This window comes from Haemaphysalis longicornis, unplaced genomic scaffold (assembly GCF_048455015.1).
Source record: "Haemaphysalis longicornis isolate Haplotype H1 unplaced genomic scaffold, Haemaphysalis longicornis Haplotype H1 scaffold_2, whole genome shotgun sequence".
Lineage (NCBI taxonomy): Eukaryota > Metazoa > Arthropoda > Arachnida > Ixodida > Ixodidae > Haemaphysalis > Haemaphysalis longicornis.
The window spans coordinates 263730536-263747366 of NW_027526295.1; the positions used below are offsets into that span (position 1 = coordinate 263730536).

Consider the following 16831-nt stretch of genomic DNA (forward strand, 5'->3'; position numbering starts at 1 on the left):
AGTTTAAATTAGAGATTCTACTGTATATACTTATATATGTGTATACATAGTGCACACACACACGCAGATGGTATCAATATCTTTTTGGATTTTCAAAGGACCTTTGTGAGAATCCCACCACTATCGTAGCTGCAATAGACCCTATGCAAAATGCGCCCCGCCATCTCACGTCGACTCCGGTAACTAGGTCCGCCATTTTGGTACGGTCGTTTGAAACCGAAACCAATTAGCAAAACATAGAAGGCGGGCATTGACCGCTCTTGGTGATGGACTACAATGCCGGAGCATTGCTTCGTGACGCAGAGCACGCAATGCAGAAATACCGGTTCAAATGGAGAAAAGGTACCTGAAGTGCCACGCTTTTGAACGAACTTTGTGACGCGAACTGTGCCAGCGCGAGCAACCTTTGTGACACGCTGGGCGCGGTGCGCTTGAAGCGAATATTTGTCGTTGGTTCGCTAAGCGCGGGGTTCCGTAGTCACTGTCCGTATGAAAAATACAGCTGCGTTGGAGTTCTGTTGTGCAGCCTTTGTATTCTAAATGAAGCCTGAGCGTGCGCCGCCTATTCACGCGACTGACAGCGGCGGTCGACCGGGAAAACAGTACCACACGTTGCCAAAATTAGGCTGTTTCTTTACTCGTCCCTGTGGCTCTGCGCCCGCTTCATTTCATTGTTAAATGGTACCGCTTAGCCCCTAAACTAGCCTTTATCTTCCCTAGGGCTGTAAACAAACTTTTCTTGCCGCACTACGCCGTCACGGCGCGGTTGAAAATTTCCTCTGTGGCGGGCGCGCACGGTATGGGAGTGGGTTATTGGTTTCTTTACGTCGAATTTAGCCACGTGTCGTTGCAGAAGTGGCAAACTCTGTTTTATGATGATCTAACGGTGGAAAATTCAAGCTTTTGCACTTGGTTCCCTATTTGCCGGGCTGAAAGGTTTGTTGTTACGTCAAGTTAACTTGGTGCCTATTGTCATTCTAGCAACGATACTGTTGAATATTTTGCGACTAAAATACACACTCACTCCTCTAGTTTGTCACATGCTGCATGCATGCCTTCGACGTAATGATAGTGGCCATTGATGTAGGCAGCTGAGACAATTTTCAAGTTTTATTCAAAAAGAAAAAAGAAAACGGCCACAGTTGCATCAGGCCGCCGCGCATCAGCTTGAGTGCTTTTGCGTTTTTTGTATCCACAGTGAAAATCCCAGTAAATTAAACTACTTCGCTGATTTATAGCGCGTGTAATATAGCAAACTGTGGATATAAACGGAACAAAAAGAAGCATTCGCGCACCCCTGCATGTCGCGGTCTAGTAAACACGATGTTGCCTAGCCTCTGCGTGCTCGCGAGATGACCACGGCGAAATGTGGCATGAATGCTTGCTGGTAGCTCATAGGTGACCCTTCAGGTGCCATTCCAGTCCTTGTTTCTGTCACCGGGGGGGGGGGGGGGGGGGGGGGGGGGGGGGGAGGGAGGGGGAGGAGGAGGAGCGGGAGGCCAGCACAACTGGGGCAAAAAAACTCATTCCCAAGGCTACCAAGTTTTCTCCCAAGCGCCTGCACGGCACTTTGTTGCTGCTCGCATTGCTCCTGTACTCGACGTGCATCGAACAGACGCATTGACAAGGGAAGGGAGGGGCCATTTTATCGCGGTCTTCTACAGTCAATGTTTTGGACACTCGCTGGCTTGATGCCCTGCTGTCTCGGACGTCCCCACTGTTGTGGCAGCTCAGTGCACGCAAGCTCCGGTGGCGCCTCTTAAAACCTTCCGCTTGCAAGAGGGCGAGTAGGTGCACAGCGGCCAGGATGTGACTCCATGCTCCACTGCAACCCGCCGGGCACTCGCACGATGCCTCCCCAATCGCCCCACTGTCCGTCTCAAAGGTGAGGCACACAACATAAGGCCGGCCACTTTTTTTCTGGGAGCGAAAGCAGCTGCTGAGCACATAGATGAGGCCCAACCTGCAAGAACAGAGAGAGTATCAGTAAATAACACTCAGGGAAGAACAGGACTAGTCCGCTACAGTTTATGGTAAAGGGACAGAGCAGAAGAAGTGGCCGCAAGGAACAGACTCAAAATGACCAGATTTTGTGTCTTGCCTAACACTGTTTCAAGGGTAATAATCTACACCTCAAACAACAATGATGTGAAAATGGTTTGTAAAGTTCGAGCGTGCGAGTATCTCTGCATGCTTTGTTAATGCATTTTTCAAGAGGAGGAAGTTTAACATTTAAAAACCTCAGCGTGGGTAATGATACCAGTACCCGCATAATCGTGTTCGTCATAACTTAAGCAAGCAATAATATGATTATCTGGAACTCACTTCCAGAATCTTTCGAGATAAACAGGTAAACATTCGGGCTATACCGATGACCCATCGAATTAAAAAAAATCTTCTAGTTCAGTGAGTTCGAGCTAACGAGGTTTTACTGTATTATCTATTCGTGCACACCAAAAACATGCGCTTTAGAAACAAACACAACCACCCCACCGCCAAAAAAGGAGAAGAAAGACACACAAACAGATTTGTGCGCAGAACATGCGCAATAAATAATGAAAACACACAAAAAAAGAAAATTCAAGGCATATGTGCGCTTTTGTAGTTGACTTCGCCGCAAAGCACGATTGCTTTGCGGCAAACGCGCGGGCGGACGACCGTCACGGAAAACGGCCGCAACCTTTCCGTAAACATCTTCGCCAAAAATCATCCCGTAAATTGCATGTACAGCATTTGAAAATACCTAATCCACCAACTAGCGGTACGGTCTGGCGATTGTCGCTCTCCTATTTCAGGGTTACTGCAACAGGGTAGCCGCTACGCATTTGCGTGGTAAACAACGGGGAACAAAGTGCTCTACAAATGCTCATACCGCTTAACTCGCGTCAAGTAAAAACAAAGAAGGATTTACTTACTGCGAGTCGCACGTGTTTGTCCGCACCGATGAAGGCGAGCAATGTGCCTCGGTGGCTAGGCGGCACGCCCTGCTCCGCTGCCGCTCGGATGGGTCTTTGGCGCGGCACCCCGAGTGGTATGAGTCTTCAGACACAGTCGGCAGCGCAGACAAGTCCTTCGTCCACAATCCGCGGTCGAGAGCTGGAAAACACCGTCCAGTTTGAGCCATACCGCGTTACCGTCACCCACTCTTCCACAGTAAACAATACGAGACTTCCCGATCGGCGCCCGTACCAATATGGCCGACGGTCTCGTTTACATCAGTGTTGCTAGATCACCAAGCAATTTCGCATAGGGTCTATTACTCTGTCTAGCCCAGCAGATTCTCGAGTCAAAGAAATGCGTAATTATGCCACAAGCGTAATTATGCCACAAGAAAAAGATCAACATTAGTAACAAATGGCTTTAGGGCTCATCTTGGTATCGGAAAACTGGAGGCAGGCAAACTAAGCGGCCAGAATAGGCCCTCAAATACATAGGCACTCCTGCCATACGATACCCTGAAACACTCCATCACTCTGAAATGATGTCCCTCTGGAAGTAAAAAACAATGACAAAAATCCTGCCATCTCCACGAAGTGAATGATGATGAGAGGGGCGAAGCTAAAATGCTTATCGGTAAAAACGTGAAACATTCGCCCACACATCATATAAAGACTCGACGCGTCAAGCTTCCCACCGCTCCATTGACAAGCCCGTCGACGACGTCGATGTTTGTGGCGATTATGTAGGGCTTGTTTGGGACAATGAGAATCTCCATGGGTAAGTTGGTGAATTCGGTGTGTGACATTTTAGCCACCTTGGCCGTCGCCTTCTGCAGAGCGTCTTGTGTCGCGTACCCCTGCAGCTCGCAGGCGACCAACGACAACTCTTCTTCTTCCTCTCCTCCTTGTTGGGCAGCAACGAACGCGTTGAACGTTTTGACCTCTTCGGCCAATCTTTGGTTGGCCAGGCCCTAGGGGGATCCTGCTACAATCATCAATGTGCCGTGTACGGCCGGGACAGGCCCTGAGCAAGAGGAGCTTCGCCCCTAAAACAGCAATGCAGCTCTGATGGTTTCTCTTGAAACGTGGCATAAGCTTGTTTGTACGCACGACATTAAAACCTTCATCCCCACTTTTAAGTTAGGACCAGGAATCCTTGTGACCTCTGCTTTGTGAACACTACCCATAGCTACAGAACTACAAATTGAAAACAGAATTGAGCTTTGGTGCCTGAAGCTCTTGAAAAGTAGAAATTCTCCTGCACCCAACACTAATAGCATCTTTGATAAAACTGCACCTGGTGTGCACCGGTGTGCCTTTTCATCCTCGATAAACCACACCGGTGTGTACCGCCTGTCCTTGATAAACCGAGGCGTACCGTCACGGGGCATTTCTTGGTTGCACCGCCGCGCATTGAGAGAGTCGACGGGGCGGCTTCCTCCGCCGTAAGCTGCAGCGACGGCGCATCGATGCACTGATGTCAAGGCGGAAGAAGCTGTACGTTGTTGCTGACAAGGATGACTTGCTTCCAAATTCATCGGGCAACGATGCGACAGGCTCCGAAGGGGCAGTAACAACGGCCAGAGATTGTAAATGAGGACACGAACTTCGTGTACAGCAAAGAAAGCTGCATGCATTGCCAGCCAGTTGGGGATTGGCATTCGTTTCGATTGTGATGAACCGTCACCGGAGTGCCTAGACCATGACGACCTACTTGCTTTGCTGTAGCAGAAGGGCGGAACAAAACAGACACTCGCATTATGGCTCAAATGAAGATGAGAATCAGCTTGTATGTAGCTATTTAGTGGAAGTGGTGGAGGTACGTTGTCGCGCATGTGACGGATATGGGTTGTGCGTACATATAATCATTGGCCTTCAATAGATATCACTTTCTAAAGCACTGTGTCTCATTACAGTGTTGCATTGCCTCTTGTGAACGTTTTTACGAGCTGTTTTCTTAGTTTAAGAGATGGCGCTAGGGTAAAACCACTCCGCTTGTCCTTGATCAACGCTCCGTGCCGGTACGCACCGTTGTGGGGCACTGTGCACCGCGCCGGTTTTGGGGGCAACACCAGTGCGTGTTTATCGAGGACGCTATAAGTGACAACACATACGGGCAAGTTTTTTCTTGGAACCAAGCATACACTCTATGGTACGAGGAACTGTTCCGAAACCTGGTCATGGAACAGGCTTTACTGGTTCCTTTATATACTTTTCAATGAGAGCAAGCGCTACTGTAAACTGTGACTAAGAAGTTAGGCGATACTGTTGTTGGCTACTCCTTGTGAGATACCAATAACTGCAACTTGTACATTCAAATTAATTTACTCAAACAAATCGATTACATCTGCAACAGGTGTTCAGTTCTTCATATAACAGAAGACGATTGGCCGCTCCTTGCATGTGTACCTAGGAATAGTCAAACGAGCAACCTGTCATCGCAGCTACTTTTTTTCTCAGTGAAACCATCAACAAAACTTCAAAAAGAAATACATGGTATCAACAATTTGTATTAGGACAAAAGCACACTCCCTTCTAGGAAATTCATTTTCGTCGGATAGATGCAGGTTTTCGCAAATTTTGAAAGATTTTTCTTATGGGTTGCTTGATTCACCCACAGTAAAGACTTTAAGCGAACCCCAAGTCACAGGACTAATACAACTACAGCATCACTGCACCTGTGGTCAACCGGAGTAAATGTTTGCATTCTTTTCTCATTTCAATTCTGTGCATCACAACTTTACCTAGGCACCACTAGAGTTTCAGAAGGAGAGAAGGCAGCAAGAGGGCAGTCCAACAGTTCACGGCTTTCAAACTGTTCTTTCAAGAGAAAAAAAAAAAGCACATGCACAGCACGAGCTCCTCACAAGAGCTGCACATTGGCCATTTGGAAGTAGCGCTGCAGAAAGTTATTGGCTGCCGGCTGCAGGGAAGTGTTAATGAGGGGGGCCAGGCGGCCAGGGTAGGCGGCTGAAAGCTTCTGCAGGCTCTGCACGAGGTAGAGCCGCGCATCGGGGATGCTTCCCTTGAATGGGTCGTGCTCCCTCTTGCCGGCAAACACAAGCTGTGAGTACGCCGTCTGATAGCCTGGGGTGTCCTCGATCTCCACAAAGTGCTCGTCATCAGGCACACTGTCGTCTTCGGGCAGCTCAAACAGGTCAATCAGCGCCTGCAACAGCGGGCCCCAGTAGCTTGTGTACTCGCCCTCGACGAGTGCCGGTGCTTCCGTGAGAAGCTTAGTGACACCCACGGCACAGATCTTTCGTTCCAGCTGGCCCGTGACCTTCTGGACATCAGCAATGACAAGCCGCTCGAGCACCATTCCGAACATCTTTGCCTGGATGCTGTCTACAGTGGAGATAAGTGCGGGAGCGCCGTATCGGTAAGCGTAAAGACTGAAGAACACAAGCAGCCCCCGCACAAATTTGGTCGTCTTGGAGCTCTGCAGCCTCTGGAAGAGCAGCAGAAAGATCTGCTTGGTGTACTGGCTTACGGCGTTGGTGTCCATGTGTTCAAGAATGCTCTGCACAATGTAGAAGCCCTCATGGTCGTTGGCTTTGGAGGCAATGAGCTTCTGGAAGACGCCCAGGAGCCCCATGAGCCGGTCGGCAGCCAGGATCTGGCTGGCTCCCCTCTCTATGAAGGCCTGCAGCAGGCGCACCAGCGGGTGGATGTTTCCCGGCCGCTCCCACAGCACCGGAGCCAGGAGGCAAGGGAAGAGTGCCATGTACGGCTCGGGGACGGGAGAGCCGTGGCATTCCAGCATGAGAGAGAGAAGCTGGAAAACGTATGGCACGAATTCCTGGACATCTTGCTGAAGGATGTCTTGGAAGGCAGGGAAGAGGCTGCTCTCAAAGCCTGACACCGCCGAGGGATCCTTGCTGCAGGCGATCCGGATGGACAGGCTCAGAGTCTCGAACAGGAAGTGGTTAAAATGAGGCTTGGATGGGTTCTTGCTCGCCTGCACAAGCTTGGCTGTAAGCATAGGAAGCAGTTGGGTGAGGTAAGGCAGCACATTTTCCTGCAGCAGGGAGAACGTGCGCATCACTGCCTTCATTGTGTACTCGTTCTCTGCCGAGCCCGGGTGGCTGAACGACTGGAACATGTTCTTCAGCAGCTGCTCGGCAATGTGCCCGACGTCAGCGGCTGAGATGACAGCCTTCCCCTGTGGATCTTTCATGGTGAACAGCTTATCAACCGCACTGGCAACGTACGTGTGCACAACGTAGCTTGGAGCAAGGAACAGGTGGATCACGTGGGGAAGGCTCTGAAGAATCACTGACTTGGGGAGCTGGTTTCGGAACACCATCAAATACTTGATGGCATCAGCTTTTAGAACTGGAAATTCAGTCAAATTCTTGTTCTGCAGGTCTGGGGCAATAAACTCTTGATAGAAGTCAACAACATTGACAAGTGAGCTTGTTTGGGTAGTGCCCAGCTTGGCCGTCTGTGCTTTCACAGCCATCGAAGTGACAAGGTAGATGGCAACATCCTTGTTCTTCCAGTTTTGTGAAGGCTCTTTGGCAAAAAGCTGCAACATAGCTGTTATGTACTGAGAAAAGGTCTCAGTGATTTTTTGTTCAAAGTGCTTGGACAAGGCACGAACCAAATCGCACGCAGCCCGCCGCCGGGTGTCAATGTCAGATCCTTCAATGTCCTTACGGACGTACTCTTCCGGGTTATCCTCAAACAGCTCTTCGTCAGAAACGCGGAACTCCATGTTTGGTATGATCACTTTTTCACAAATCGAGCTCAGAACACTGGCATCTTCAAAGAGCTGCTTGTAGTGCGGTCGTTCAGCAACAGCCGACAGGAAGTGAATGGCGTTGCTGACGAGTATGTCGTACTTGGCCTGGGGACCGGTAGTGGTTAGGAGGTGCCAAACAGCCGTGACGAAACCGGGCAGGTACTTCTGGAACTCCTCGTCATACTTCTGGGCGTACAGGCCCACATTGTCGCAGATCTGGGACTTGAGCTGCTCCAGAAGCCCGGCCTCCTCGTCCTCGTCCGTCTGCAGCACCTTGTTGTCGGCCGTCAGCAGGGTGAGGAAGTGCGGCATCCAGATTTCCATGCTGTCCTCGAATATCTCCGGCAGGTCTTGGTAGTTGAGGCTGTAGAACACCTTGGCGATAAGCACCAGCGAGCTGAAGATGACTTTGAGCGCAGTAGGGTTGTTGGCGTGCGTCTTGGCCAGCTCCATCGTAGCCACGAAAAGCTCCGTGAATGGCTTGGCGAAGTTATCCAAGACATGCTTGATTTCTGTCCAAAGCTCCTGCGACTTAAATTCGTAGCGGTAGCGTTTGAACAGGGAGTGGGCCGTGCGCAGCACGCCGTTAATAATGTGAAACTCTCCGCTCTGAAAGTGGCTAATCATTTCAGGCAGCAAATTCGGCCAGCGGGCGGGAAAGTCTTCGCGCCCAATGATGCTGACAGCGTCGCTGAGCTGCTTCTGCAACTGCTCCGGGCTGCGCAGCATGAGGCCGACGATCATTTCTTTCACGGCGGTTCGGTCGCTCGGGTGGATTTTGTCGGCGCCATCCTCGGGAACCGCCCAGTGGCGCTTCACGTAATTCTTGAAGGCAATCGCACCGGCAACCCGAATCACAATGTCGACGTCTGCCTTGTCCACGAGGTGGAGGAGCAGCACTGGGTAATTTTGGTTTACCTCAATCGTCTCGAGGAATTTCTCGGCAGAGCGTCTTGTGGCCACATCCACTTGAAGCGTCTGCTGCAGGTAGGACGCTAGCGTGCTCAAATTATTGTCGGTTATTTCCATCGTGTATCAAACCGACATTAGCTTGCACAAAAATTCAACTTTAAATGACGGATTCACCGGATTTACCCTCTCGTCCTCAGTTACTACCCGTTAAACAAAATTATTCTCGCTAGAGAGCGCTACAAACATGTTTAACATGCTAGACATATGCTAGAAGTAGCTAAAGGGCAGAGGGGTGGGAAAAGAGCTGGTAATATATCTATAAGTAGTTGTAGATATACTCCTAAACAACGATGGCGGCCGTGTTGAAAAAGCGTGCCTTGGCCGAGTTTAGCCAAGTTTTACAAGTAAGCTAATAGTTTCCCGATTTGTATCCGTAACGTTTGTATCTTTTTCGGGTGCAAGTTGCAACCCTGCATAATTTTCTGTTTTCCCTCTGTTTCTGTTCAGGAAGAACCACCGAAACCCCTGAAAAAGCTATGCATATCCAAGAAGCCAGCACCACAGAGGACTGTCGATGTCACCGAAGTTCTGCAGTCTGGCAGCTCATCGGACTTGATTATGATGCTGATCCAATTGTCAGAGTGCCTGCCCACGCAGGTATGCTAGTGTCTGTAACATTTCCTGTGACATGTGACAGTAGGGCCTTGTACAGTCGCGTGCGATTTGAAGGTAATCGCGCGAGCATCGACCGGCCACGGCGATAACGCCCCCGCGCGGCTTCTTTTACTGCGCCTGGTTCCTTGTCTACGCATTCTTCTCTCCCTCGGTGGCTGTTTACTCAAGCGGCCATCACTCCCACGGCAAAACCAGTAAACCCTTCTTTTTTATCACACACGCAGCGATGACATCCCACTTGTCGGGTCTTATAGCAGTTCTCGAAAAGGTGCGCACAAACACATTGCGGGTAAATGCTGGGCATTTATAACAACGGGTGCTATCGCTGCTCACGATAACCAAGAAGAAAGCCCACACGTGACTACAACCGCACAAATTCACCACAAAGCGGAAAGGGTGGTTTACTAGCCGCGGGAGTGGTGACTGCTTGAAGGAACAGCGACCGAGGGAGAGGAGAATGCATAAACTAGGTCCCAGGCGCACTAGAAAATGCCGCGCCGGGGCGTTATCGTCTTTATCGGTTGAAGCTCGCGCGATTACCTTCAAATCGCACGCGACTGTACAGCGTATGTTGTAATGGGGTGTGTTGTATTTGTAAACTGGGAGCATCTAACGCGTCAACTGTAGTTATCAAACGCTATTTTAGCATAAATTTTTTGGGGCGATTACGCTGCCACCACTATGCTAGCATTAACCAGTCCGGGCCTTTCAATCTGCCATTGGCTTTGCCTTGTTATGTGCGAAACCAAACCTGACCAAATGTGTACGCTTCCCGTCAGCGCCTCCGTTATTTTATATAATGCTACGAAATTGTGTAGCCCTGCCGGCAACGGCTGTACGCACGACAGCACATATCCTTCAGCATTTGTTACGAAAAAACCTCTTGGCTGCATGGTGTCAAAGTGCAAGGTGCCGGCTCCGTCTTGTGTACGGAGGCTGTGGGTTCGAATCCCAGCCCATTCAGGATTTTTTTCCTTTTTGCACTGAATAGCTTTCCCTAGAGGCAATCACACAATTCGCTGTATATCGACGCACTTTTTTTTTATGTGGAGTAGAGTGCGCAGGCCACATAAAGCACGGCTCTGCACAGCAGGGTTTCACTTTTTCCAGGCATTCGTTCAATTTGTTATACTTACGCACAGTATTTTGAGAGGATGGAGTGGTACCATCAGCTTGCTGTCATAGCATTTCATTTATGTTTACACTAAGTCGTGCGTATAGCCTCAGCCTACTATTTTTCTAATGGCTGGCAGGTCCCTCTGTTCATAATAAGGTTCCCTGCTCCACTGCCAATGTCAGGATGTTGCACTGCTCACCGAGTTTACGTAACTGCACCAACAGCATCTGTCATGTTAGCACCACTGTCCTATGCTGGGCCGCTGTCAGTTGTCTCGCTTGCCCAAAATCTCACAAATGCCATTATGGCCCCTTTTGGTGTTTCAGTTCTGGCCTCCATCTAAAGTCTTCTAAAAAAAAAAAAAAAACTTTAGAGGGAGATGGTGAAGTGATAACCAAAGTTTCTGTATTTTGTGGTGCAACTCTTCTCACCATTCCTGTTCCCCACTGTTCACATCAGGAAGAGTGGCATGCAAGTCCTGCCAGTCGAGGTGTAGGTGAAAAGGGAAAAAAACCTGTGGGCGGAGACTTCGGCACATGTTGAAAAAGTCTAGGGTGGTCAAAATTAACACGGAGCCCTCTACTACAACACACCTCGTAGCCCAGGTGTAGCTTTGGCGTGTTGAGCCTCATAATAAATAACTAAGAAAAATGCATGCCAGTCCGTTGGTAGCACATGCACACCTTGGAGAAGTTACATATATATTGTCAAGGGATATGGCAGACAATGCCCCATGGGGTCATGGCCCACCATCCATGACAACGATGACGACGACGAAGGAGTGAGTGGTGTGCAGCCTACGCGCGCTCTGTCATCGCCGCTTGTACATAATGTAGATAGATCATCCATCATCCGCCATGGTTCCTCTCACCTGTGTCCTTTTAGTATGATATGTGCTCCATTGGGATGGGTGGGAGGGCGGAGGTGAGAACGAGGAGTTCCTTTTCCGACACTGCGCTGTAGCTGTTTGTGAATGTCACCGCATTTAGAGGACTTCCGAGGCAATTGCTGCTGCGCACTCTCCCCCCTCACCATGCTATGCAGCCAGAAGAGGTGCAGAGCGTGTACAAGTCCCTGCTGGAGCACTTTGCGGGCGAGAAGGAGGCCGTGGCGCGGGCCAAGCTGGCCTCGGTGCTGGGCCAGCTGGCCCGGCAGCAGGGTCTGGAGCCCACCACCGTGCTCGAGGACCTGGCCACCCTGCTAAGGGCAGAGACGTCGCACGCAGTGCTGGCTGCCCTCCTCGATGCGCTGCACCACGTGGGGCTCCAGTCGGCCGGGGACAAGCGTGTCCAGCACAAGGCCACCCAGCTGGCCCGGCAGGTGGGCTGCACTTGCGCTTGTGTTATTATATTTGTCTTTATACAGTCAAACCTAGTTACATCGAACTCTCAAAAAGACACCTACGAGTTCTATATAGGGGATAATTTGATATAAGGAAGTTACCCCTTTCACTGTCGGGTGTTTCTGGCCGTGACGCACCCCCCAGTGTCGGCTTGGTTTCCGGAATATCAGGAAAGGAGCATAGTGATTTATTTGACTATGACAGCGTCCGGAATACAACGTGTCGAAAGGAAAGAGCGTGGATGAGAAATTGCCTTCTAGATATCAGTTTGCCGTGCACGTATCTGGGACGACGACCCCTCCGTTTCAACATCAGAATCTGACGCTGTGGAACTCACACCCCTTCCTCGGATGAGAAACTCTCAGAATGCCAATCTGAGCTCAGCTCGTATTCGGAACGGACCCGGAAGAACCATCGCTCCTGTCCACAGTCGAAGGCCCGCCGCCGTCAGCCATCCGAAAGTAACCGCGCGCATGGATGGAGGACTTTCAGCAGCCTGCACAACGCGCAGAAATGACGCATTGCAAAATCACGATGGCAGATAGAGATAAAAAGGGGATACAACATTGTTGCAACAACCTTGTTTGCTGCTGGCAGCTGCAAGCAAGGGCGTGGTGAGCGAGCAAAAGCCCAGATTGAGTCATGTTTCGGTCTATTGGAGAGGCCATGGCGCGCTGGACTAAGTTGGCGTGCTGTTGCAGACGCAGGAACAGAATAATAATAAAAAAAACATTGAATCCCGTTGCGGATAGCACAACAACCCTTGCACTTGTAATCACACATGTGCCACATGGTCACTCATAACGGCAGAGTACAGTGTGCGGAGTGACCATGCTCCCCAGCCATGAAGGGTGGGCGCTGTTGCTCTGTACTCTTCAATATACTGTTAAAGAGAGCTTGCGAGTGAAAATGCGGGCTACTAGAAAGATTCAACAGATGGCTTGAACAGTCCAGGTGCACCAGCTTTGCGCTATGGCGTGAATTTTTGAACGCACAATGGAGAACGTACCGGTACATCAGTGACACTGCTGAGGGGAAATGTGAAAACGTAGCGGTACATAAGTGAAAGCAAAAGGTTAAGGAATTGGACTTCATAAAAGCAGATGCCATTTACGAAAGCATTTTATTGATGAAGCTGCCTTACTTTTGCACAAAATAGTCTTGTATCTTCTGCTCAAAGAACCTTCACTGCCTGAGACAGTACGCACTTCTCCACATTGTCTGAAGAGTTGAAGCAACTGAGGCCGCAACCCTTCACATTCGCAAAGAAGCGCCGGACTAGTGCGAGTGCACAAATCACCTCAGAGATTCTGAGTAAAGGTTCAGGGTTGCTTTTCTCATTGCACTTGCTTTCACTTGTGGTCGGTACGATGTTGGCAATGTAGTCTTGCAAACTCTCCCATGATTGCAACACCATCATCCATAAGCTCACTGAGGAATCTGGCAGCAGCTTCTGAAAATTCCAACAGCTCACTCCACACTTTGGCAACACCGGCGATGGCTTCGTTGCACTCCTCGGGATTTTCGAAGTCATCACTTTGAAATGAAAATCATGAGTTTTTTGGCGTAGAAAAAGTTTTGAGCTAACATTGTTGTAAGTCATAAAAATGGGAGGGGGTGGCAAATTCGGCCGCTTCACGCTAGCTCAAATAAGCATTTATTTAATGACACTAGCACTAGCCACCACAGCTACACTTCGGAAAAAAAAAAACCACAAAGCATGAACAGCGCTGACACAACTAGCAAAAAAAAAAAAAAAAAAAAAAACATGGCGAGCGGGCAGGATCACTTTTTGCATGGGGGTGCCACAGCGGGGGCATCACGATAGGGAGGGAGAACAAGAAGGAGGGGGAAGAGCCGCCTGCTGCTTATGACTGAGGTGGGGGGAGGGGAACTGGTCGTTTCGGAGGAAAAGAGGGGCATGGTATATGTAAGGTTGAATTTATGTTGAAAAAAGAAAAATGCGATGTCTTTTTGACATGCAATTCCATTTATTGAAGCGTTTTCCTAGACAGAAATGTTTGTATGGAAAGTGACTGGGATTTTGGTTACTGCTCTGAAAGTGCTGCACTGAAAAGTAACCGCACATGCTTCGTCTATTGAAAGTTCTTCTTTGCATCTGAATCCACCAAAGAAACATTAAAAAGCATGCATTGCGTATGACATAATGTATTTGATGTTCATATATACACACACGTGCAGTACTATGCAAGACACCAACAACGTAGAATGACAATTGCGGCGGCACTTGCTGGTAGTGGCGACGGCATTTCGCTGTGCAGTTCCTCCCCTTGGTCCCCCTCCATCTTTGGGAACGCGCCGGCCCGTGTATTTTCTCTTCTCAAGCATCTTTGCGCAGCTTGTCCACACATATTTATTGTCGTAGTTGCTGAATCGATGCTTACAAAATGCCAAGAAAATGATAATCACGGCACGATGGCCAAAAAACTGGTCATTGACGGCTGGTTTTAAGTATGGACCGGCAGCCGGCTTGCTGTCCAAAAAACTGGTTGAGCCAGTCTAAAACTTGGCAGGTGGCCACCCTACATGAGCGGCCAGGCTAAACCACTTTTACGGGTGTGCCGGCGAAATTTCTCCTCCACCTTGAAGGAAAGCCAACTTGGAAAAGGGGGGGGGGCACTTTTGGGGCATTTGGTGTTCGATATATTAAGTGTCGCTGTTGGTATTTTTGTTCAATATTGGCGTAATTTTTGCAAATATAGGGTGAACATAATGACCATGACCATATAGCATGGCCTTAAAAATGCTCATAAATATCGTAGGGACCCCTTTTACAACCCATTCTTGAGCTCTGGGGTCCCGCCTGTATACTTCCCTGCACATGTATTTCTTTCTGGTACAATAAACTTGAACTTGAACTTGACCAGGAATAGTTCTATATACAGGATAATCCGATCTAATTGGGTTTGCTATAGTCGGGTTCGACTGTATACAGTGGAACCCTGGTTAGATGTCCCCGGGTTTTACGATGGACTAGTCGAGTCCTGGTTGAGTCCCCGTAGAAACAATGCATTAAAGACCTCTGTTATCCGAAGAAGTTTCATGCCTGACCTGCCTTATTGACAACCCACGCAAAGCGCACGACCGGCCAGCGGACAAAATGGAAGTGCCGCGAGCTTGTTCCGCAGACCATGAGCCTGCTTAATCGGTTCTCATAGCTTTCTTCTCCGTCTCATCTTTCCTTTCTCTCCCCTCCAGCAGCAGCCTGCTCTTTCGCACAATCACATACCCCTACTTCTCGCTGGCGTCTCTTCTTGTCTTGTTGTGTAGAGGTCAGAGGCAGTTTGCAGATGTTCATTTCTCCCACTCAGCATCGATTCACCAACGGGGTTACACTGACAGGCTTAGGCTTCCATGTGTGTTTGTCATGACTGTGTGTGTCATGATGCGCAGTGGTTGGTGGGAATCGTGGCACTGATTGGCACCTGCACTGCATTTTTCTGTTCACATTTACTTTTTTTTTCAGTACTAATTTGGGTTTCCGAGCCCTGCAAAACATTAGTTTGTAGTTCACATTGAAGTTCCTTGCAGATCTGTTGTGTGAAAGCGTATTTGTCGGTGTAATTGTTGTTCGGATTTTATGATGCTCGCATTTTACGACGCTTTTTTGCGGTCTTGAGAAAGTTGTATAATTGGGGATAGGTATATTGTATTTGTATTCATGGCGCCGTACTTTATCAATATCGGCTAACCTATTTTTACACTCTCGGGTGCCTTTAACGTATCTTGTGGGTGCCACTTTTGGTGCCTCATCATCATCGCAACAGGAACAAGGGGCACCTGTTTGGCGCTATCATTTGAATTGTAATTGAAACGCACACAATACTTAGTACATGCATGCACCACCAGCATCATGTGAGCCAAATCTTTCGTACCATCAAAAGCACCACTGTCTTAGAAGCCTGTAGTGAAGTCAAGAGACAGGTTGACCATCCAACAGAATGGCTACCGGGAGGCAGGAAGTTGGGGAAGGGGTGAAAAAAAAAATTAGTGGCCAAGATCTGACTCGGGCATCATGGGATAGGGGTGGTTGGGAGTCTGTTGGAGAGGCCTCCATTTCACAGCGGACCTATGCGGACTAATAATGGAGGTGTTGATGATGGCGCAGATGCTGTTGGACAGCAACCACCAGGTGCAGTGCAAGTGCCTGCGCCTACTGAGCGACCTGCTTCCCACAGAGGGGCGTCCCGAGGCCCTGTCAGCGCTCCTCAGTGACTACAGCCGGCACCAGGACCCACGCGTGCGCACGGCAGCCTTTCGGGCCATGGTGAGAAGTTGTTTCCATTAGCTTTCGGCCACGGTGGCTCCTTTTCAGGTGGAGGGGAAAAGCGAAAACACCCGTGTGTTGAGATTTTAGTGCACCTTAAAGATTCCAAGGTGGTTCGGCTCGTGAAACCCCAAAAAGTTGAAATTTTTAAATTTTCCATGAGCATACAATCAATCCTGCGCTGACAGCAGCTGACGGTGCCAGCACAGTAAAGTAGCCCCTTCACCGTTTGCAAACAAAACCCTCGGCAGGCATCCAGAGGCTGTTGTGCAATGCCAGGTGTGAAAAAAAGGAATGGAAAAAGGGGAGGAAAAGTGCCTACTACTTGCCCTGCAAACCAGTGTCTGGAAAACAACTGGCAATAAAAACTGAGCCAGTTTCTTTTTTCTTCCACCCGTCCGTGTTCTCCCTCGCAGTACCGACTTCATGACCGTGGCCTAAAATTGGATGTGAGCCTGTACGAGCACGTCGCGGATGCCCTGAACGACGATTACGAGAGCGTCCGGATAGCTGCTCTGAAGCTTGTGCAGGTCATCAGCCATGCATACGGGAACAAGTAAGTCTGGTGGCCACCTTGCAAGTGCACTGGCCTCGTGCACACTGATTGGGGCAGGCAGGCGTGCCGGACTAGTACCTACAAATATCAGAAGTAGCTGTTTAGGTGACACTTCCTAGTGGTAATATGGAGGCTGTGTGTCCAGTCTGATGCACTGGGCCCTGAGACACCTCACCACAATTTTACGGACATGGGTAGCATAAATGTCATGCATACAGATGCAAAACAGTATTCTATTGGGACAGAAGGCAAGGG

The 16831-nt window shown here is 49.4% G+C and overlaps 3 protein-coding genes across 3 annotated transcripts in view; 1 reads left to right on the forward strand and 2 right to left on the reverse strand.

Moving 5' to 3' along the window:
• Positions 1-1434: 1434 nt before the first annotated feature.
• On the reverse strand, positions 1435-5102 carry LOC144168614 (uncharacterized). The gene is made up of 2 exons (XM_077697561.1): positions 2916-5102; positions 1435-1963 (listed from the first exon to the last, which is right to left on the reverse strand). The coding sequence occupies exons 1-2, from the start codon at positions 3122-3124 to the stop codon at positions 1435-1437; spliced, it is 738 nt and encodes a 245-aa protein (XP_077553687.1). The 5' UTR covers positions 3125-5102.
• Positions 5103-5245: 143 nt separating this feature from the next.
• On the reverse strand, positions 5246-8814 carry Cse1 (chromosome segregation 1). The gene has a single exon (XM_077700486.1). It carries the CDS (start codon positions 8713-8715, stop codon positions 5803-5805), a length of 2913 nt encoding a protein of 970 aa, XP_077556612.1. The 5' UTR covers positions 8716-8814; the 3' UTR covers positions 5246-5802.
• A 51-nt stretch (positions 8815-8865) lies between these two features.
• Positions 8866-16831, forward strand: part of Ints4 (integrator complex subunit 4) — a 41824-nt gene continuing 33858 nt past the window's right edge. Inside the window, exons 1-5 of the mRNA XM_077700487.1 lie at positions 8866-9002; positions 9106-9255; positions 11435-11710; positions 15862-16020; positions 16437-16576. Coding sequence (XP_077556613.1) covers positions 8949-9002; positions 9106-9255; positions 11435-11710; positions 15862-16020; positions 16437-16576 — 779 coding nt within the window. The 5' untranslated portion in view covers positions 8866-8948. The remainder of the gene's footprint in view (positions 9003-9105; positions 9256-11434; positions 11711-15861; positions 16021-16436; positions 16577-16831) is intronic.

Coding starts and splice junctions, on each gene's coding strand:
- LOC144168614 (XM_077697561.1), bottom strand. CDS start 3,124: ATGGCTCAAACTGGACGGTGTTTTCCAGCTCTCGACCGCGGATTGTGG. Junction 1,964..2,915: donor ACAAACACGTGCGACTCGCA/GTAAGTAAATCC, acceptor CTGTTCTTGCAG/GTTGGGCCTCATCTATGTGC.
- Cse1 (XM_077700486.1), bottom strand. CDS start 8,715: ATGGAAATAACCGACAATAATTTGAGCACGCTAGCGTCCTACCTGCAG.